The following is a 24,077-nucleotide window of genomic DNA, read 5'->3' as shown; positions in this document are numbered from 1 at the left end:
TGAAGTGGTTGAAAGAGCCGGAGGCATAAGGGTTGTCTTGTTCCAAATACATGAAGCAGCTCAGCCACAACGACCTCAAAAGAACATTGTTTTACATGAACTGGGTGCACAGTATTAGCTTTCTAAAAGCCTTCCAATACAGTATCTTTTTGTCAAGTGTGTACACAGGGTTTCAATGACTTGCAAAGACTGAGAAAAAAATCTGTGACAGACAGATTCTACTATCATGATAATAGATTTGTTATATAAATTTAAGAGACAGATGACATCAGTCAAGTAAAATTAGACACAACACAGAGCTCCAGTGTCCACTTCCCAAGTTCTCGGTGCTTTCAACAGACTATCCATTCACTTGCCATCCTTTGATTTTTCCAAGGGCCACATTTTTCATTTCCACCTACTTGTCTTTGGCTGGTTTATACAAAACTGTGTAAGTAATACAGTAGCTCACAAACCGTATCTGGGAATGGGAAAATCAGACTTTGTGGATGTACTGAATTACTCACATCCAATCCATAGATCTTCCTCAGTAATATTTATCACCTCCCAGTTAAGGTATTCACAGGGAATAAAAGCAGGAGGAAAAGAATTTAGATGATTAGAGCAACAGCCTCCAAGTCAAAACAAAGCAATAAAAACCTTCATTATTTCCCCTGTTTCCCAGTGGCTGTGAAACTATAGCAGAAAGCACTGCCTCACTACATGCATAAAAGCAACATTCATATGCTTCCAGGTTAGGGCAAAATGATGGCTTTTTTGCGTAGCACTGCTTGCTGCTGTGATCTATCTGGGTTTTGGAAACAAAATTACAGAAAGCTCTTTGTAAACAACACGATAACATAGAAGGAGAAATGCCAATGGTAAAAGAAGACTGTGTGTAAAAAGGGCAGAAACCGTACAAAGCAGCTATTTCGAAGCAAAGTGATAAAACAAGTCTAGGCATAATTGAAAGTGAGTATTTACTTAGCCCTTAAGTGGCTTCTAAACAGGCACACCAACACACAGCCATTTTACAACACAGTGACTTATTCATTGCCATAGTAACCACAGTGTCAATCCAGATGTTTGAATAGACCAGCAACATTTCCCCCACTCCAGGTTAATGTTCCACCAACATTCTTTTGCTGAGAAACGCACATGTAGCTTTTACATGCCTGAGAATTTTCAAGGCACTTCCTGCTTTATACTATAACAGAAAGGAATTCATTAGGATCCAATTCAGAAAATGGAACCGCATAGGACACACTGAATGTAAGGCAAATTGTGTTGGTTGTGCAATCCAACAATGCTTTTGTTGAGGCATGGAGAGACTGGGACACAGAGGAAGGGCCATATCTTAACTTGTCCTCTTCAAGCCTCACATCACTGTACCCAGTCTAGGTGCCACTCTCCCTCATGCCCCCATCATAATTATTTTTTCCAACAACAAAAGGCATATAAAATGAAGCTCCTGGTTTGCCTGGCATCAGGCAGAGCTCTTGATCCACAAAGCAGAAGCACATGGGACCGAAAGGGAGCAAGTCTGTACCTGAATCCAATAATGGGGCACTCCTTACAGATGTTACACTTGGCTTGGTGCTTGGCGGTCTCAGCAGCAGCTACCCTGTGCAGGACAGGCAGCCACACCATGGACTGTGGTTCCAGCCTCATCCAGTCCAGGAAAAGGGCTGCTTCAATCTCTGGTTTGTTGTTGGCCTGCAACACAAGGGGAAAAGTGACAGGGGCTGAGCACAACTGATCTGTCTATTCACCATCTAATAAACTGTTCAAGCTCTTTGCTTCTTGTCAGCTCCGTATCTCTTCTCTGCATATACACCAGCTTTTCCCCCAGTCCAACTACTCATTAAAAAAAATAAAATAAAAAAAAAAATCCCCAAGATCCTGCCTTCAAGCCAGGAACTGAAAACTATTATTAATATTTCACATCTCTCTTTCTCTTATTCCCTATTACATTAGACAGCACTACCATATCCTTTGTCACAGACAAAATCATCCACTTACAGGATCACCTTTGATGCCTGATCTCACATTCCCTGTCTCTCTTATCTGAGCCTGCATAGCACTGCTTCTCACCTATTTTAAAAACTTTTATCCAAGCCCTAAAAATTGCATATCTTTTGATCAAAATTCCTCTCTCCTTAACATCCTTCATTATCACACTGACCTTTCTTCATAATGCACATGTAAGAAAATAACTCAAATCCCTCTCAAGCCTGTTGTTGAACATGTAAACCCTCAGCCTCCTTAAATGCCTCAAACCCCCTCTTCTCACCAGATCTTCTTTAAATTTCCCATCACTGACTGCAAACACAATGCAGTTCTGTCCCACAAAATACAATCCTCATATTCCATTACATCCCACACTCATCTCTGCCAACAGCAGAAGAGCCTATGAATGCTTCACAGCAAACCCATTCCTCTGCTGCCTTCCCATCCCAACCAGTGTGACATTTCAGGTTTCTCTTCCATGGTAACTTCAAGGCAGCTCAGCCACTGAGCCACATCCCATTGTGCCACCCACCATGCACGCCCCAAAAAATGATACATTGTCCCTACCCGGAGCACCCACAGTATGGAAAAAGAAAACAGAGACAAAACCCACAAGAAAACAGGGGACAATAGTGATCTCTGTGCATGGGCAGAGGTCACGCTGCACCAGCAGGCTGGACACTGCAAAGAACAGTGCAGAACAAAGGCAAGGAGCATCAAAAGGGATTTAAAGGAAAACAGTGGAATGAGGGAGCCTGTGTTTACAGGAAACAGCTCTCCATCATGCAAGGTGTCACTAAACCTGCACAAAACTGGTCATCTGAGAACCTGGGAGATGGTTTCAGTGCTGAAAGCGAGGTGATGGATCAGGTGGAAACCTCAAGGGGCTCACGGGAGAGTGGGAGAAGGGAGGACGTGTCAGCACAAGGAACAGCCCAAGTGATGAAGAAGGATACCATCGTGCTCTGTTTCTCTAAACCATCACTACATGCTAATTCCAATTCCTCGAGACATTTCCTTCCATGCTACCCACAGCAACAGAATATTTATGGTCTGAATATATTTAAATCCTCTGTTTTCCCTTTTCTCTAGGCTTTCAAATACAGCTCTCAGTGGGCCAGTCTTTTATATTTCAAACTTCACAAGGCTGACTGTTTTCCTTTGTGGCTCCAAATCTATTTGAAGCATTTAAATAAATAATAAGCATTAATGTATCATGTACATGAACCAAGATGAATATGGGATTGAGTACTGGGGATTTTTATGCTTGCTCTCAGTTATTTTTCCAGTTTCTCATGAAATCTGAGTTTAGTATAACCTAGCTAAAACCTTATTCCTTATATAAGGAATATATAAAATACCAATAATAATTATATATTTAATGAATAATTATATTTTATATTAATAATTATATTAATATATAATAATTAAATATATTTAATTAATAATTAAGTATTATTAATAATAATGAAACCTTAAAACCTTATATAAAAATGCTAGCAATGAATTTTGATAAAGAAAATCACAACTGTTCTGCAGGACAGAGAGCTATAGGGAAAGCCAATCAGTTATAGTTTTTTTTTTTGTTTTCTTTTAAATCTAACACTGTTTATAACCTTGACAAACAAATTAACTGATCAATATGTGAAGGCTAAGAAAAATGCAGTCTCCCAGACAGAAACTCACAGAAAAGACACAGAATACAAACCCTGTATTATGCCTGAATAATGCATTGCATTAAAATTGACTTAAAATACTGTTGCAATACTTTATTTCATTAGAAACAAAGATTCTTGGTCAGAGCTTCCTTCTTGAGATGCTAGTTTGGGAAACCATATAATGACTCCTATGGCTACATTTGGGATCCATAAACATGGCCTTCTAGTATAGTCATTAACATCCTTTTTTTGGTGTTTAGGGTAAAAACATCAAATCAGAGCATATCTACAATTATTCAGATAAAGTCCTTCACAATTTGATATTCACTAAAGGATTACATTAAATGGAATACACACCAAAACACTTCTGAAGACTTCTGCATTAAACCCTAGTTCTCTGTTTTTTCACGTAGCTACAGAATTTAGGAAGTTCCCCCCAAAATAAAAAGAGAAAATCAAAAGCACAATAAAGTCCAGACAACACTGGCAAAAGAATTTGTTCAGAACAGTGAATACTGCCTTCTGCCACAGTACATCAGTGAATTCAGTCGAATTAAATTAATTCTGGAACTCCTAAGTGAAAGGCATGTTTATAAAATATGACCATCTATATTTTCAGCTGGAAGGCAGGGCAATAAAGGGGCAGAGGAGAGGCTTTCTGTGACTCACTCAGGGATCCAGCTTCAGCCAGCAACTACACTGGCAAACCATTACCCTGCCTAGCAGACTACACTTTCTATACAGAGGTCCTCTAAGCCTCAAAAAAAAAAAAAAAAAAATTAAGAGGATCTCTTAATATACCATTCCTAATAGAAAAACATGAGGTGTATGGAAATGCTGCAGTGCAAGCTGCAGTCAGAATAAGAATGAGCCGCTCAAAGCACTGCTCTCCACTTGTAGCTGCTTTAAATTTGCAGGGAAAACGCTGCAGCAATGAAAGACTTTCTGTAACACCCAAAGATCTATTTTAATTTTACAGTCACTGTCAATTGCCAGCAGTCCCAATAGCTGCCTAGCCAGAGCTCCGTATGGCGGCTGTACAAAACCTGTGCTCAGAGAGATTAGGTGCATTAAAATGTATCAGAACTGGTTCTGAATTACATTACATGGAGATTTAAAGCCACGTGGAGAAAAGCTGGTCAGGGTCAGACACTATAGGACAGACACTTCTCGACTGTTCCCCAAGCTGCTATTACAATTTTTTAATAATCTCTAAATCCAGTAAGGCAGCAGCTGAAGATTGTACATACGGGAAAAAGGCTGAATTCATACAGTTCATATCTGAAGCAACAAGATCAAGCTGTAAAGAATATTAATGGTTCTTCTCTTGAACACATTTCTGTGCAACTCCCAATTTTTATGGTAATAACAGAGTGAATCATAAAGTAAAATTCATTAAAGCCTTTCCAGCTTACAAGTAACAATTTGTTATGGAGGACATTCAAATTCATTATGTTCCAGACATCTGTTTTTCAGTATTTATTTTGCAGAAACAATGGAGGAATAGGAAGTTGGGTGGTACTAGCATCTTTATGCAATACTTGGGAGATGAGTTTTTTGTTCTTCCCTCCCTCTTCCTCCAGCTAGTAGTTGAAAAAATATTCTATGCTATATTAACTTTATCTGTCCATAATAGGAAATTTGCTCCAAAATACAGTTGGAATTTTACATGAACAATGTGGTATGTTTTTGGACTGAGTCAGATAATACAGCAGAAATTTTGGATAACATTTCTGATTAGCTATATTCTGTTTATGCAGTGTAGGAAATTGACCAGAAATAAATTAACATTGTTAATTTAATGATGTTTTTCATCCCAGGTGGAAAGCTTTACATTAGCAAATATTGGCTTGGACAAACCAAACTGAGGGATGGGATTCTTATGACTTGTTAAAGTTTAAAAATGCACAGCAGCCAGTTACAGCAACCCTGTCTCCCCAGAGTCAGACCTAACCCTGTTCACCCTCGTCTTCCACTCCTGTATTACACTGGATTGCACTGACTACGCCAATCAATGTTTTTAGTGTTGTGGCAAAGAATAATAAAATAAAAGAACATGAACCCAGAACTGAATTGGTGTAGTTTTATATCATCCACACTTGAACACCATCTTCCTGATCCCCATCCCCTAAACCATTTTAAAATAGCTCTTGAAAGCAGTTCACTTGTAGGACTCCTCAAGACTGAGTCCAAAGTCAGGCACAGATTCACAAAATCCTCCTGAAATGAAACCAGCATTGCTGTTTTATGACATTTACAGCACAGCAGCTTGAGGAAGGATTTGCTAGTTCCCTTTGGCCAGCTCTCTCTTGTCAGAGCCAGAAGCAGAAGCAATACCCTATGAATAGAAACAAGGGCTGCCTGAATCTCTTAAAAGAGATCGAGCCCCTCAACAGCAATACTGCACTTGTAACTTATTTTCATATAGACTTGTATATATAACTATATATAGTTATTTGTACACAGTACTGGTATTTCCTAACTGCTCAAAAAATAAAAGCAATAAACAATGCCTCAAGAAACAACTGTCCAACCAATTCAAATCACAGCATTTATGGCCAAAGTCACTTTTAGGATCCTGGACTAGGATTTGTAACACCCAAACGCCACCTAAAAGGACTAACAGCTCTATTTTGGATTTTATTTGCCTGAGTAAATACACCAGATTTGGACACACTTCAGTGGTTTTAGAAAGCAGGCTGATCTTGCCTTACCAGTGGTCAAGTACAAATCTAATGATGAAGACGAGACAACACAGAATATTAAAATACTTTGCTTCACCAAAATGAAGCAAAACAAGGGTTAAAATACATGTACGAGTTAACTGCACATATTTTACTACTCCTTAGCTTCATCTGTTATAGTTTTTAAAATCAAGTACTCTAATTCAAGTGTATCCTTGAAAGAAAGCATACTTAAAGGAGTTTATAACCAAGAAACAACTATCCAACATTTTACTGAGAAATGGCAAGGGACAATTTCATCTGAGCTGCACTCTGCTCTCTCATCACATTTCTTCAAAGTCCCAATGTCACAGTAACTCATCCAAGGCAGCGATGTGAATTTCTAGGTCCTGTTTACACTATATGAGGAAAGCATATTAATAATTTTCCACTGTGATTAAAAACCATGTGTCCTTCAGTCGATATCATTTCCCTATCCTGTTTACTTAAAAAACGTACCCATCAGAGAACTAAAAGGAAAGTCCTTTCACACTGCAGCAACACTGAATTCACTCAATTTTTCATGGATCTATAGATTGCTTTGATGCATTCAGAGCTTAAGCAGAACGATACAGTCTTCGAGTGGTCACTGGATTAAGCTCTTTGCTCTCTAAACTTTAAAGTATTTTTTCTTTAAAATCTCAAAGCAGAAATTACATACCCCTGCCCCAAATAGGAAAGGTGAGTCCCATGATATCCTTCCCCTCCCAAGAACTTCTACCATCACCGTCCCACAAATGAAAAAAGCTATGGAAAGCACAAGTCAGTGCTGGGAGGGGTGAGAGGTAGTAGGACTGGAGCAGCAGCCTCGGGAGAAGGAGACCCAATTCTCAGGAGCAGAGGTGTGCAGGGCTGGGCTCCTCCCTGCCCAAACCTCATTCTCAAGGACTCACTCTTCAAAAAGCAGCAGAGATTTCCTTTGTTATCACTGGGAACAGTAAACATCCCCTTTTTTCCTGCTGCTGTGCAGACAGACAAGGCCGTTGCCAGGGCACCTAACCTAAGGGAGCTGGGAGAACCATTTCTGAAGCACACAATTGTTGCAACTCTGACATGACTGCAATTATATTGCTGGCTTATCATCACCAGAAAGAAGGAAGAAAAAAGGGAAGAGAAAAACAAAACTAAAGAAAAAGCATTCCTCAACGTGGGCGTACAAAGAAAGACTTAAATTAGTTCCCATGCAGTAATGTAAACTATGAACCCTCACAACTCTCGCTCCAGTTAAGGGAGGCTGCTGGGAGCAGCAGTACTCCCTCGCAGGCCAGCTTTTCCAGGCCAATTTCCTGGGCTGCTCTGTGTTCCTCCCCACCAGCACTTCTGTGCTTTCCCCCAGCCTGTGGATCCTGGAGCCCACCATCCTACACGGAAAGGATGTCTCTGTGTTCCCCTTCTCCCTTTCTCAAGGAAAGTTCTTGTCTCTTTCCCCATCTCCATTCCTGGCTGCTCCTTTCTGTCATGCCTCATTCTACCCAGCCTTTTCATTTATCACTTCTATTCTTACTGCTGTTCTTACTGTCATTCCCTAAGAGTCCTTATTTTCCACTCCTTAATTCCTTCTCCCTTGCCTTCATTAGGGCTTTCCCTATGTTTGGATTTCTGCTCCTCTCCCCAGGACTCTATTTCTCCTCCTCATCTCAACCTCCCTCCCCCTTTCTGTGCCTCCTAGAAGATTGTCTGTTCTGCTGCAGCCCAGGTTGGAAACCACCCTTGCACTTGGAGAGTTAAAATGAAGCTTCATCCAGAGGAAAAAAGAGAGGATGACATTCCTTTTATTGCAGGTAAGAAGAAAATCTATTTTTCAGTGCAGGTAAGAGAAGGAAACCTCAGGTTTTCTGATGTTCTGATTTCTGAGCATACCAAAGGTTGTGTCCAGCTGTGCTTGGGCTATTCCCAAATATGCCAGCAGCTGGATAAGGTACAACGTTCAGCCTGCTGGCATGTCTTCATTTCTAATGACAATGCTGATAACTCATTTTGTTCAAATAAACAGGTATTACAAAATCCAGAACCACAGAATAAGCTGAGTTGGAATGGACCCACAAGAATCACTGAGTCCAACTCCCAGCCCTGCACAGGACCATCCACAAAAGTCTTCTCCCTACTTTTAAAAAACAGGCTTGGTGTGTTTCATCACTATGATTTTTATTGTTTTATTCCTAGTATAAACACAGAGAATGGCAGCCCCCTTTCAAAAAAACCTATGATTTTGCCAGATTCTGAGGTCACCTTCCTTACCAGTTTTTCAACAGTGTTCTAAAGTGCTGTTGACATTCACTTGGGAAAACGACAGAATCCAGTGAGTCCTAATTTCTGAGGAAGGTCATTTGCACAAAATTTTGACCATGAATTTGCTGCAGCATCATTTTGTGTTTGTGTCAATTGAAAGCCCAACATGGAACTCAAGGCTTGAAAGTACCAGCGAGGTCTAACACAGCTATAAACATTACAGTCCACAGTTTATGAGCATGGGTTATCCACCCACGACACAGCCCTATAAAACATTCATTCTAAAATGGCATCTAATACAGATTAGAAGAATAAAAGGTCAAGACATGAATGACAGAAACAGTAAAATGTGAATCCTGTAGAATTATCTGTTAAAAGAAATGTGAAAAATACAGAAAGCAAATGTCCCATCACAACTGAAGTTTGTGGTGATCTTAGAATTAGATTCTTTTCACAGTCATTGTGTGTAAGCAGTCTACTTCCAAGCATTAATATTCATTGAAAACACTTGCTGTGTTTTGCTTACTACAGAACTGAAACTACTACATAATGAAACTTGAGCAGCAGGCAAAAAAGCCAACAACTCCCCCCTTCCCCAAGCAAACAAAAAAATCCCTCAGGGACAGTGAGGAGATGGGAAAAGAGCTTTCTTCCATTGTAATGTAGAAGATGCATTTAGAGTTAATCACAGACCATACATTACCTCCCCTCCTCTACCTTTTCATTAAGCAGCTGTCTTCATCTTGTGCATTCTGCTGGTAGTTATGATAAGGATGAATAATTCCCTTAACTCTCTTCCTCCCCAGATTAAATAATTTACAAGTTTGAAAAGAGCCTGCAGTTTTCTGTGTATTCCTCAACAGACAGGACAGGAATTCTTTCAGAACTCTTTAAAAAACTGGCATTATCCATTCAAGGAGTGGAAGGAGCTCATCGAGCACTCCTCGCCCCTAGACAGCACTGGAGGGAGTCGCCTATTGCTCCCCTGGGCACCTGGCTGTCACTGGTAGGTACATGCCCAAAATTCAGATTAACCACTGCTGTTCACCCACATGGCAGCAATAAACAGTTATCTACTGCTGGCAATAGGAAACTGCAAAACCAGGAGCTGCCGCAACAAAGACTTAAAACTGTTTGGAGGGTTCAGTTCCAACAGAAGCCCCAATGACAATTATCTGCTGCCTGAAATAATTCAAATACCCCTCATGAATGGAACAGTTTAATGCACTGATGGCCACTATCATCACACGACCCACAGTACCCCAATCCTCATCCCAGATTTCAATCCTCAGAAGTACGGGAGAGCTCAGAACAAAATACCAATCGGAAAATTCACAGTGAGCAAAACACGAACTTACAAACTGGAAGCAGCTTCTGACGCTCGGCTCGATGTTGCTGCCCCCAAAGGAGGCCACCTCCCCCAGCTGCCGCGGGATCTGGATGGAGTCGTGCAGCAGCAGCCCCAGCCGGCGCTGGTCACAGAAGCCAGTGGAACTTGCCACTTGCTTGAACAGGTCTGGAGGAAGGAAAAGGACACCAGAGGTCAAGCATCGCTACCAGGATGTGGCAAACAGCCCAGATTTGCATCGTTTCCAAGGCCTGCAGGTGCGGTCAGCAGCCCTGGTGGACATGAGTACAAATATGACCTCAATCTGGCTGCTTCTTTTCCCAAAAACACTGGGGGTTCTCTGTGAAATGGAAGTCTAGTGGTAATTTTTAACAGCATTACTGGCTTGTACCTGGGAAGAAAGGCCGCTCTAACACAGAACCTGTGTCATTACTGATAATGGATGCAGTGACTCTGTAACAGAGCTAACTGAACAGCAGGATCTTCATGCCACAACACAGATGTCTAAAAAATAATGTTTAATGATAAAATAATTTCATACAACATAGAGCACCTTTTTAAGTCTTAGCAATAAACATACAACTCAGAGAATCCATTTCTCTTCCAGATGAGTTAAAATGATAAAAAAGAGCTCACTTTGATGTATCATGATTTTTTAATTCAAGAGAATTTCTAAAATAAAATAAAAAAATTACAGTACGACAGAACCTGCCATCCATCAGAAATTTTAATATCATATTAATTTTTTGCTTCCGAAGTTAAATGTCACTTGAAGCCATGTTCTGTTACTGCAACATTCTGGAAAAGAATCCTTACAGGACAGAATTATTATCCCACCATAAGCTCAATTTAATTTGGTGGGAATTAGTTATACCATGTATATATTGAGGAGGTTACAGAATTCATAATAAAAAAAAATACAGGTTATCATTAAATGAAGTATTTATTTGGCAACATCTCTGTTGACAATATATTACCTGAATAAATCCTCCTTACTTTTCAACAGTTTAAAAAAAAAGGAAGAGCCAAATAAGACTAGAATAAAATAATAGTCTTTTTTTTGGAGTCACTTTAATATTTCACCCAACACCAGGGATACAATTATACAGGTGCGTCAGTACTGCTCGAGATGACTTTCCTAGCACTGCTTTGAGACCTGTTTTCTTCCAAAGGAATAAAGGAACAGATAGAGAAAGGATTATCTTTTAATTACATGAATTTCACTCTTGCAAAGTCTAGTTTTATAATGAATAATTCTGAGATGAATCCTTCCATCACCTCTGCAAGCCTTAAGACTTGAGCTCCGGCACAACCAACTCTGCAGCTCTGCTGCACAAATGAGACAAAAAACTGTAAGGGGTGCAAGTCATTGCATCCTTGCAGCAATACTAATGGCAACTGCACTATGACCTCAGCATGGATGGCAAAGCCAGACCACAGCATGACAGACACAATTCCTTCCTCTCCCACAGCTATTCAGCTTTCCATTTCCCTGTCATTAAAACATTAAGTGTCCTCAGCAAGGTTATAGGGCACTTAATAGGTTATGCATTACCATGCACACACAGTGCAGGAGAATCTAAACCATGAATAGATGTTTTCCTTTAAAAATTTGATAACCTTTGATGAAATATCATTTTGAAAAGTATCTGTACTGAGTAATTTTCTTAAAAGATTTTCTGAATACTTTTTCTTAACACCCACATGAAACATCTAGAAATCTAAACTGTGACATTCATTGTGATTGCCCTAAAATATGATCCAATTACACACAGTCATGCACAGACCCCGCTGCTGGTACTGTCTGTTTTCTCTTTAGAGTTCTGCAGCTTGCATTAGTAGAGAATAAAATGATAACAACTGATGAAGAAGTGCTATGGTATTGGGTCAAACCCTAAAGGTTGGGTTTTCAGTGGTATTTTTAAGTGCATGAATGAGTGATACCAGTTAATTCAACAAGAAAGTTACTCTTGAGAACTACTTTTATCAGTAGTTCTTTTCTGGATCCTAGTCTCATTAGTGAACTGATTCATTTGTCAGGTAAAACTAAGGCTGCAAGTGGAATTTTTTCAAGTATTTCTTCTCTTAAAATACGCAAAAGCTGCACACCTTTAATATTTACTTAAATTTATTTATTAAAATCTATTTATTTAACGGTAGCAACTACATTTAAACACAGTGTACATAATAAGACTGACCACTATGCGGGAATCATTTTAAAAAGTTAATATATTTGAAAATAGTGTAATGCAAGTGTCCTGTAGACATGCATTTTTGTGTACAATGGTGTGCTCAACCAGTGGTCTCCAAAGGGGTTCTTGTGCCTCAGGGAGGGCTCAAGACAATCCATTAGGATGCAGTAAAGAAATACTTTTTGTACAGTTAATAGATTCAATTGAAAGTTTCAAAATAGTGTTTATTTAATCTTTATCAAAATAGTGTTTATTTAATCTTTATCACATCCTTTCTAATGTTCTACTTTTGGTATGTCTTATAATGTCAAAAATATATTAGTACAGTGGTACATGTACATCATTTATAAATAGACATACATCTATTGGAGGTGTGTGCTCAAAATTATTTTCACTGGGAGGGGTGTGAATAAAAATGTTTGGCAACCACTGTGTTAAACTACCTAAAACTACAGAGAGCAAATAACTTAAAAGTACAAGGTGAAACAAGTTAACACACTTTGCATCTGCAATATCTAAAATAATGTCTCTGTATGCTATTTAAATGTTTATTCAAGAAATAAACAGGAGGAATAAAACAGGAATACAAACATAAGGTAATTACATCAACTTACATCTATATTTATCTTCCAGGTGTGCTTTACAAAGGGATACAACACCAGTTTTGAAAGATAAGACACGGATCCTTCCTGTTCGACCCCTAATGGAAAAGAAACATTGGTTGATAATACAATCCATTCATGTCATAATTTGTTTACGATAACCAAGTTCACTGCAGTACTGTAGTCTTTATAAATTAAATCTCACAGAGAACACTCAAGCTGGATGGTTATTAGTTAAGCTAGAAATGAAAAAAAATCACATTACTGTGGCTTCACAGGCACAGCTGAACTGGACTGTGCTGTTGTATCAATTCTACCAGAAGCAGTCTCAACTGGAAATAATTACCCATCTCCTTTTTTTATGAAAAAAGTGAGTAAAGGGTCTTTACACTATGCTTATTTTAACAGGCTTCTCTATGAACTGCTGCTGAGTGATTCTCAGAGATGAGGTCCCTGACAGAACAACACACCAGCCCTTTTGCCAATGACAATACAGCTTTAGTTTCACCAGAAATCTGATGTAGCACTCGTTTTTAGAAAGTCTTTCTTACTGTCTGTCAGCCCTGCCCTGACTTGTCTGAAAAGGCAACAGCGAGCCAAGCATGAAAAAGCAGCCTCTGCCAGCAGTGTGCAGCGACAGAGACACTTGTAATATGCTCAGGTGAATGATAAAAGCTTGCCTAGAAATCATGGCAAGGCAGGCAGGCTGTACAGTTATGCCATTAACACCTTGGTGTGGTTTCTGCGCTCCTCCTCGCAGCACTCAAACCTCTCCTGTGCAGTGCCAAGGAGCCGGGACACTCCAATCAGCCCCTGCTGCCTGTCAGCCTCCCCCTCACGCTCACTCCTGCCTTGTAACGTGCCCACGCTACTACTTCTGCTTTTTAATATGACAGCAAGAACAACATCCTCCTCTGAGCTGCAGGCAACGCAGTGACAAACCTTCACATCTTCTCTCAGTCATCTGCTTTAACTCAATTTACTTCCAGTTGCTAGCTTCCCCTCCAGACTTTCGTTTCTGATAGCATTTCAAATATGTAACATCTATTGCGAACGAAGACTTACACAAAACAGGAAGCTAATGCCTAAACCAAATATTTTTGAAGCAGAGCCTTTTTAACAGCTTTGAAGCATCACCAGTAAGACCCCCACTGGGAATAAGATAAATCATGTAGAGGCAGGCCATGGTCATGCATAAGGCTGCACCCTAGGTAAAGATGCATGTGGTATTTTAAATCCTATAAAGGCGCTGAGGAGCCAGCAGTGCTCATTTACCCACACATCTCCCCTGCAAACCGTATAAAAAGTACAGACAGAAACCAGTGGACAGAGCCAAATTTAGAATCTGCAACTTTTTATTAAAGAATCTTGTGTTTTTCATCACGAATAAGCATTTGTAGTTTACCTATGCTTTCCATACTCTGGTCCTCTTACTCCTCTCCCTCAAATCTTTTCCAAATTAATTATCATCTGTGCCCTGAGAAACTCCTCCTGATGAATACCAGGCTCATGAAAATTATACAAGAGAAGAATATAGAATGATGATTGCTCTGCAAGGCAATTAAATTGAAACTTGTACGAATCATGAGTTGTTCAGTTCACTCTCCTCTCCTCCCAAGTCAAACCAATAATTTAGCATGCTACTGCAAATGAGCATGAGTGACTGATCAATTAAAACAAATCCGAAACGTGCGGGATTTGCAGAGCTGTACCCATAATTAGATCAGTCATTGACTGTGAATTTGATTAATATCTTTACAAACGACAGTTTTCAATTATAAGAAAAGTAAAGATTCAGTACATTTAATTAAATGTCTCCGGTAGCGCTGTGCACTTTGGTTGATCTCTGCCTATTAAGCTTACAATGAAAACTAAACACACGTAACCCCAAGGTCACCTCTCTTACCAGTGTAATTCAAACTTGAATTTTGGGAAAATAGCTGCAAGCTTTCCTCACACATAAAACACCTCTGTGTTTCATTGTGCTCTGCAATACGCAGTTCCCTAGCATACCTAGGGAATTGTCTAGAAGCAGATAATTATAATTTCTAATGTTGTACTTGCAGCACAGTGCAACATAAAGAAAACCAGACTGGACATGACAAATCTAAACTGGACAGTTCAGCTTAGGACCAGCCTGTGGAATGACCTTTAGTTCCCTCTCTGCCTCTAATGTGACTGATACAGATTAATATCCATTAATATCCAGCATATCTCTTTTGTTTTCACTAACTGGGAGTCTTTGTCTGTATGTTATTTATGGTTGATGGTAACTAAGAACTCTGCTCTGTGAAAGCCAAAGCAGACTAAAGAAATAAAACCTGGCTCTTGAATGAATACAGCACCATTCCCTAGTACTGGTATGCTACAAGAAATATAATGTGATCTGGGTAGTCCACTTCACAGGATACTGCAGCTGCTGCAAAGGATGTCACAAACAATCGACTTATTGGAGGTGATCCTGCAGAAAGACAGGATCTGTACAAATCTCTACTTTTCTTTGCAGGTAATCACTGAAGCTTCACTGCTGTAATAAAGGGTGGATGGAAGAACAATGTTATGGCCCTTCAGTATGGTTCAAAGTGTCAATGGAAATACAGTAGTTGTCCCATGACCTTCCAATTCTATAGGCAAATGTTTATTCTGCCACAGTAATGAGCACGTCTGGTTGAGAGTGGCTCATAAAAACCTTAAAAACACAAATAAAATACTTCCACTGACTTTTTTAAAACAAAATTCAACAAATACAAATCTAATGGCTTATTCTTAAATGAGCTTACAAACATATGTTGGAATTTGCCTAGGCATTATGAGCAGCATCATTAACCCACTTAAAAGGAATACTCATAAATTTTCTTCAGGTATATTTAGTCTGTTGTATTTATACTTATGCTACACTTTTTAAAATTAAATTTTGAATTAAGTATTTCTCAAATCTTCTTACAGCTAAGGGTTGTAAGCACATTAGACAAGATAATGAACCTCTTCCATCTTTGAAAAAGAATGACAGATTGAAAGCTACAGAAAACTGACACATTTGAAAACGTTTAACATCCAGAGGTACAGACAGGCAAGAGTTTATATGGTGTTCATTCTGTTGCTTCTTGATAATTCTCTTGAACTTCTTTATCAAAATAAATTAAAAGACCAATTAAAGCCATGACTTACTGTGGACAGACACACAGTCACAGAATTGGTCTGAATGCAAAAATCTGCTTAAAAAGTTCTGTTTTCCAGCTCTCTCATTGCTTAGCTTAATAAATCTAGGATTGTAAGCCTAACCAAGGGCTGTACAGATTCAGCTAAATGCAGCCATTAAACCATTAGGTTTATTAAACTTTCACTTCAACTACTCTTTTTTTCAGCTCCAAGCCACCCATGCTGTAATGAGGCAGACAGCTCGTTACACCTTCCCCCTCCCCTTCTGCTACTGGGAAAGCTCCTGGAGCTTTCCCATGTCCTGAGCCCCCCATACATACGTGTCGTAGACATTCAGAAGCCAGTTGAGGCACATGTCCACGCAAAGGGGAACGTTGACCAGGTTATTGTGCTCTTGCTCCAGTCGATCATAAATGGTAGTCAGGCAGTTAATGATCTGCAGAATATCCATTGGCTGGTCGTTTTGTTTGAGGTTGTGCTGGTCCAAGGCATCACATGCAGCAGACAGACTCAGGAGATCCACTGTTGGAATAAAAAAATACACCACCATAGAGACTGAAGAGAAACGTAAAATGTCTTCTCAAAGTCACGTGGAAGACTGGTTTCAGGACTCCTACAGATGCACTGTTATTCAACTGTGGCCTTAGAAACCAGTGTGTATCTATCTGTTCCATTCTTAGCTGTAAAGTACTTATTATGCTCTTTGGTCCTATGGAAATATTACACATAAATTACTATGCAAGTAAAAATTACGTATTTCACACTTTATGTTCCTACAGATAGGCTAATATTTGATTACTGCATTCACCAGATGTGCTGTCACCACAGCACAGGTCATCAGCTTTCCTGAGATGTGTTGCCCCATTTCCTAGAGAAGTCAAGCAATCTTAACCGAACCAAACTCCACAAGGAATATGCAAACAAATCAGAACTGAACTGTGATTAACCTCTCTGTTACTTTTTCGCTAGTGAGGACAGGGAAGAGAAGGTTCTGGAAACACTAAATGGCCTATTTCAACATTTATTAATTAAATGTAGCAATTTTTATCTCTGAAGAGCATGTATATTTATAAATACCTCTATGGCATTATAGAGTAAGACATGTTTAAACTTATCAGTCAACATGCAACAGAGCTTTTTGTCACAGACACTTAAAACTTGATTTTGTTCTAATTTAAGTCAGTTGCATTTTGAAATTTGAATGTCCAGGGCAAAACTGAACTTCCCTTTCTCAGCTCAGCCTCTGCAAACTAGTATCACCAAGCAGCATCACACTTAGGGGGACATGAAATTATGGGATGTTGGTTTATGAAGTAAGGCAGGAATAAGAACAAAAGGAATCAGAAAAATGAGATGCTTGATGACGACCTTCCGGCTGCCACAGGAAAACCCTTTGTATCTCCTTGCAGTGAATTTCCAGGGTGTGAGCAATGGGGATGTTAAAGTGCAGATGCTGTTAATCCTGCTCATGCCAGGAGCAGTCACAAAGTGCAGCACAATGCAGTATGACCCAAGGGAGTAGCATCTGGTCCAAAATGAACTGCCCAAAATCATCCAGGAAATTCTTCACAAAACTGGAAAATGAACTGACTCAACTGCAAGACCAGTTTTTCTCTCACTGGAATAAAAAATGTGCTTTCTTGAGTTCTGGTAAGCAACATCTCTTTATAACGTCAAAAAACCTACATGATGTGCAGAGGCTAAATGCAGAACACCATACAAGAATTTTTTTAGAACTTGATCCTGTTTAAGGGCCCATTTGGCAAATTCACACTTGAGTATCCTATTTGATCCAGGATGAAACTTCCCCTTTGATGTCCCAGTGGGAGATGAGAAATACTTTAATGGCCCACAGGGCGGCTTCACAATGCTGCTTGGACAGTACGCTGGGATTTAAATAATTGCTAGAAGAATTCCAAGAGGATACATTTCATTGGAAATCAATAGCGACTTCTGCTACTAAATCCCTTACGCACTTCTGAAAATTTAATCCTCTGGGCCTAACATACCTAGTTCTAGAGTGATTAAGGAAACCTTGGAACGCTCTCCCTATTGTTACACGAAGAAATTTAACTTTGACTCTATGATTTTGTGCAGGGTTTTACTGGAGTTTTAGTTTTTTTCACATTAGCATACAGACATTTATTAAAATAAAATATTTTGGAATATTATATTTAACCTACTAGCATAAAAAATATAGCTATTTTAATGTCAGTTATATACTGCAAAAGCATTGGACCCATTCCTGAGCGTCTCAGAAAGATGCTTTTCTTCTAAGAATTCATTAGTCAAACTGAAAATAGAGCACAGCCCTCCCAACACCTATAACTCCGAGCTTTAAGCTGAACTCTCAGTTCCTTTGAGACTACGAATCAACGGTAATTAAATGAACCCCTCAGGCATCTGAGTGGCAGCATAATTATATATGCAGCTACTGCTAAACATGGGTCATTCCATGTTGTGAAAGCTCTTCCCGTTAATAAGCGGCATATTCTGAAAAGCCTTTCAGCCAACTCTTCATCAACCTCCTGTCCTATCCCCAAGTCTGTAACACATGATCATCTCCTGACAACCAAAAACCGCTTGCTAATGTGTTCTGCTTTAGAGAACCTCTTTTTGTGGGTAAAAGTAAGGCTCTGGCCTTCATCACATTAAGATCCTCCTTCATCTTTCCCACCAAGACTTAAGAAATGTGTGCATGGGGTCCTCTCCCAGAACATGGAACTGTGTATTTCTTTCCCAAAAGCAGATATGGAGGCCCCCACGAATGACCAACTTTCACAAGACAAGCTCCACAGTCAGATATGTATTGAAGAGCTGAGTATTTGGCACCATGCAGTGATTTGAAAAGCTTTAATTAAAATAAACCACACCATTTTATGCTTTGCACTTCTTTTGGATTCTCTGCCACTCTTTTACACTTTTCTATTTAAAATTCCAAAACTGACTCCAAAATCTGTGTGAGCAGTGGCTTCTAGATTATTTTGAAGCCTAAGTCATTTATATAAATATTTCTTTGGCCTCTAAGGCAATAGAGAAAATGTTTTTAACTAGACACTGCCAGATTGCAGGAAAAGTATAAAAGACAACATGGAATAAGTAACCAGTTGAAGGACAAAAGTGACAATTAACAGGCAGGAGAAAGTACATTTTAGAGGTCACAAACGGAACTTAGGAAAAACTCAACATATGGCTGGTAATAAAAAGTATAAACGGTCCTCCCAGAATGCAAGATCATCTCCTCTGTAACCTGCTGCTGTTGGCTGACACATTAAAAAAATGTATTTAATCTAGTCTGCGTAAAATTAAAGGAAAAAAGACTCCTAAGAGAAGTTTTTGAATATTTTCTTTTGCCACATTTCCAAGAAAAGTTTGTGAATACATCTCATTTTATTGACATCACAATGTTCTGATGTGGTTTGCACTTGAAGATCAGATCTTTAAAAGTAGCAAAACAAGAAAGTCATCATGCTTTGATGTGATTATCAAAGGAAACTGTACATTTAAAAAAACGTGGGGCAGTAGTTACACGTGGCATGCTCACAATAATTTTGAAGGCTGAAATGCTAGAGCCACACACTAGATAACACAATACATAAGCACTTATTTGTTAAGGATTGCTATTTTCCATGTCCTTCTTTAGGTTTAATATCCTTGTGTCTTAATATTCATTGGGCTGATTCATGAACCAAAAAGAACTGAAGTTTAAGTACAGCTCCCTTTTAAGGCGTTTCTATTCTTGCCACTGAGAAATAGGCTGTACCTTTACTTCTGCAGGCCTTCTATTACACACACATTTTTAGAGTACCCTCAGTAGAGAAAATTGCTGTTTTCTATGAAGGTTGCAGAAAAGAAGATATATAGAGATATATATATAGACATATACATCTATCTATCTATATCTATATATCTAAAAACTCCTGCAATTTAAAAAAAAAAATGAAAAGGAAGAGCTGAATGCAGCACCTACTGCAAGTGGGATTTTGGCTTTGCGTAGGAGCCCTGAAACCCAGCATTGTGCTCTAATTCTACTATTGCCAAAATGCGGAAAAAGAATTTTGTAACGAGTTGAGGTTTTTAAAAAAATCTAATTAAACTGAGTTCACGAGCGACACTGAAATGATAGAATACACAAATACAACGATGGTGTCTCCAGGCAAAAATATTTGTAAGAACAAAGCCTGCTAACCAAATTCCTTAAATACTTCTCCTTAGATACAAGTACGAAGAATGTGCTAGAGTAATCAGTGTAAGAGCCACTGCATGTCTCTGAGAGCATCAATTCTCTGGAAATTTACCTAACTGTAACCTCAAGAGATGAAATTACTTCAGCTTGCTCAGCTGGACAGGGGAGGGAAAATACACTGAAAAGCTCATGGGTTGAGATAAGGACAGGGAGATATCACTCATGAGTTACTGTCACAGGCAAAACAGACCCGACTTGGGAGAATCAACTGAATTTATCACCAGTCAAATCAGAGGAGGATAACTAGTAATAAATCTTAAAACACATCCCCCAGCCCCTCCCTTCTTCTCAGGGTCATCTTCACTCCCAAATTCTCTACCTCCTCCCCTGCAGCAGCAGCAGGGGAATGGGGGCTGTAGTCAGTTCATCACATGTTGTTTCTGCTGCTGCTTCCTCCGCAGTGGGAGGATTCCTCACATCTTCCCCTGCTTCACTGTACAGTCTCCCACGGGAGACAGTCCTCTACAAACTGCTCCAATGCAAGTTCTTCCCACTGGCTACAGTTCTTCACAAACTGCTCCAGAGTGGGTCCCTCCCACAGGATGCTGTCCTTCAGGAACAGACAGTGCTGCCACCAAACCTGCTCCAGCGTGGGCACCTCTCCAAGAGTTCACAATTCCTGCCATGAGCCTGCTCTGGTGTGGGCTTCACATGGGTCACATCCTCCTTCAGGCACCCACCTGCTCTGGCATGGGGTCCTCCACAGGCTGCAGGTGGATATTTGCTCCACTGTGGAGCTCTGTGGGCAGCAGGGGCACAGCTTCCTCACCATGGTCTTCTCCATATGCTGCAGAGGAATCTCAGCTCTGGCACCCAGAGCATCTCCTCCCCCTCCTTCTGCACTGACCCTGGTATCAGCAGTGTTGTTTCTCTCACATATTTTCCCCTCCTCTTTCCCAGCTGCTGTTGTGCAGCAGATTTTCTCCCGCACCCTTCTCAACTGCATTATCCCACAGGCAGTACCACTGCCACTGATGGGCTTGGCCTTGGCCAGCAGCAGGTCTGTCTCGGAGCTGGCTGGCATTGGCTCTGTCAGACATGGGGTAAACGTCTAGCAGCTTCTTAGAGAAACCACCCCTGGAGACACCCGCTACCAAAACCTGGCCATGCAAACCCGACACAGAAGTCCAAGATGAGTCCAGAATTATTTAATGGTAGGAATCAGTTACTGAAAAACATCTGAAGAACCACAGAGTCATCAGTCACAGCCAGCAAAGGTTTGTGAGGGGAAAGTCCTGCTTAATATATTTAATTTCCTTTTATAACATAGTAACCCAGCTAGTTGACCAAGGGAAGCCAGTTCACGTGATTGTTTTGGATTTCAGTAAAGCTTTCAATACTGTCTCTCACAGGATCTTTCTGGACAAAATGTCCAGCCCACAGCTGGATAAACACATCATGTGATGGGTGAGCAGCTGACTCACAGATGGGGCACAAAGGGTTACAGTGAACGGGGTGACATCAGACTGATGACCTGTCACTAGGGGGGCTCCACAGGGCTCCATCCTCAGCTGTGTGCTTCTCAACATCTTCTTAAAGGACTTAACACAGGACTGCAAGTGATCCTGAGCAAATTTGCAGGTGATAAGAGACTGGGAGCTATTGACTCCCTTGAAGGCAGGGAGACGTCAACAAATTAGAGGCCTGGGCAGTCGCCAACCATGTGAAATTCAACAAGGGAAAGTGCTGGATTCTGCACCTGGGATGGTGCAGCCCTGGATGTATGGACAGACTGGGGAATGAGAGGCTGGAAAGCAGTGCCAGGGAAAGGGACTTGTGGGTCCTGGTTGATGGAAAGTTGAACATGAGTCAGCAGTGCCCTGGCAGCCAGGATGGACATCCCCATCCTGGGGCATCAGGCACAGCATCGCCAGCTGGGCAAGGGAGGGATTGTCCTGCTCTGCTCTGCACTGGGGTGGCCTCTCCTTGAGTGCTGGGGCAGTTTTGGGCACCACAATATAAAAAAGACATTAAGTTGTTAAAGAACATCCAAAGGAGGGCAGTAAGGATGGTGAAGGGCCTTGAGGAGAAGCTGTGTGAGGAGAGACTGAGGGCACTTGGTCTGTTCACCCTGGAGGAGACTGAGGGGTGACCTCACTGCAGTTACAACTTCCCTGTGAAGAGAAGAGGAGGGGCAGGCACTGATCTCTTCTTGAGGTGTCCTGTCCAGGACCAGGAGTTGGACTTCAATGATACTTTTGAGTTCCTTCCAACTCAAAATATTCTATGATTCTAATACAGATAAAATGAGATGCAAGGTTTTGCACTTTCAGTCATAAAAACCTGTTACAAGTTACACTTATGCACTGCCAGCTAGTTAATTCCAAAAAGTCTGCTTCCTTCAGTGCTGCATTGATTATGAATACTTTTCACCGCAAATCACTCCAGTTTCTTTATATCACATTTCCACAGTGAGTGTGGCAAAAGTGCTGTACCATGGAGAGATGTTTATATTTCTAATCATCATAATTCCTTCTCTGTCACTGCATTCATGTTGAAATCTTTCATTATGTTACAAGACTTTTCACTTATTATTTTTCCCTTTTTTTTCCTATTTTTAATACATTCAGAAATTAAGTCTGCACACTTTACCGGAATTCACCCATGCTTATAAGCCTAAAAGTAAACACGCTCAAAAATACCGAGGTTTGACACAGCTCCAGAAAGCATGTGAGCACAAATCCAACTTGAGATAAATCAACAGTTGAGACGTTTGCAACTGTGTCAGAAATTTAACCCTGTAATTAAATGCCAAATAGTGAATGTTAAAATATTTTAATAATCCTCCCAACTGGACTGCCTAATAAACTACTTGCTTTTGTAACTAGCTGGCCTATCAAGAAAACTCTGAGCGAATTATTTAGCTATCAAGCTACAATAAGCTGAAAAGGAAATGTAATTCCAGTGAAAAGTAGAATAACATACAGCAGTTGGGAGAATTAAAATGTTCGAACATGCACACCATTAATGTACAGCTGATGAGAGACTTCTCAACACAACTGAAAACTGGGGAAAAAATGAAGCTAAATGTTTATTGTGATGATCTCATTTAAAAGGCAATAACCCCTCAGGGTTCAAGATTCAACAAACCATTAGCAACTCCAGCTCTGAAGTGATTATTTCACCCAAGCTCTCACTGCTCCTACCACACCACAGCTGTGTTCCTTTTGGCTGTAAAGCTGCAGCTGACACAGGACATGGCACAGTGACATGGCACAGGATAGGGCACAGTGAAAATACCTGGCTAAAGAGTGTAAAGATAAGAAACATGTACGGTATATGTAGTTTTATTATTGAACTGCTGCTCTGCTTTACAAGGGACAGATCTGCAGACCACCCAGCACTGTGGTTTTGTAATGATCACGCAAACATGTGGCAGCAGAAGGCTCTTCAGGTGAGAGGTTTTCATGTACCAGGCTGAGCTGGGGGTATGTGTGGGAGTGTTTTTCTGCTTCTGAAAGCTGTGAATAAACTTGTGTGTTGGTCACGGAGCCTTCCCGGCAGCGGGCGAGGCACAGGCAGGTACTTACGGCAGAGAGCTTTCTGCAGCCTGCGGAGTTTCATGGCAGTCCTGTACGCCGAGAATCTGACGTTGTTCAAATCAGCTGCAGGGAGGCAATATTAGAACAAAAGATCAGCTTTACACATTAGAAATAATCAGACTCACAAAGACATTGTTATGTTGAACTACAAGATTATACCTGTTGGTTAAAAGAGCAGAGGGGGAAAAAAATTTGTTGGAAATTTCACTGAGCTAAAACTGTCAAATCTTGACAATCAACCATCCAAAAAAACCCCACTAAGTCCTAAAGTGTTACTTCCTTTTGTTCAAAGGCACTGAACTAAAGAGCACTTGAAAGGACAACACCAGTGACTGCAGCAGTGTGTCTGAAAATACTGCTTTTCACACTGAAGGTACTGTGAGAGAGGT

At 40.3% G+C, this 24,077-nt stretch overlaps 1 protein-coding gene across 17 annotated transcripts in view; it reads right to left on the bottom strand.

The window, feature by feature from the left end:
* DMD (dystrophin) overlaps positions 1 to 24,077 on the bottom strand; it is a 1,181,561-nt gene that overhangs the window by 44,130 nt on the left and 1,113,354 nt on the right. For all 17 annotated transcript variants that reach the window (XM_042035506.1, XM_042035543.1, XM_042035536.1 and 14 more), the window contains 5 exons: positions 23,677 to 23,751; positions 16,221 to 16,422; positions 12,754 to 12,839; positions 9,958 to 10,115; positions 1,529 to 1,695 (listed from right to left, as the gene is read on the bottom strand). In XM_042035506.1, the coding sequence (XP_041891440.1) occupies positions 1,529 to 1,695; positions 9,958 to 10,115; positions 12,754 to 12,839; positions 16,221 to 16,422; positions 23,677 to 23,751 (688 nt within the window). The remainder of the gene's footprint in view (positions 1 to 1,528; positions 1,696 to 9,957; positions 10,116 to 12,753; positions 12,840 to 16,220; positions 16,423 to 23,676; positions 23,752 to 24,077) is intronic.

This window comes from Corvus kubaryi, unplaced genomic scaffold (assembly GCF_017639235.1).
Source record: "Corvus kubaryi isolate FWS band 111438036 unplaced genomic scaffold, C.kubaryi_AGA036_p1.0 133, whole genome shotgun sequence".
Taxonomy (NCBI): Eukaryota; Metazoa; Chordata; class Aves; order Passeriformes; family Corvidae; genus Corvus; species Corvus kubaryi.
The sequence above is the reverse complement of the archived record's forward strand: the minus strand, read 5'-3'. Positions and strand labels throughout refer to the sequence as shown.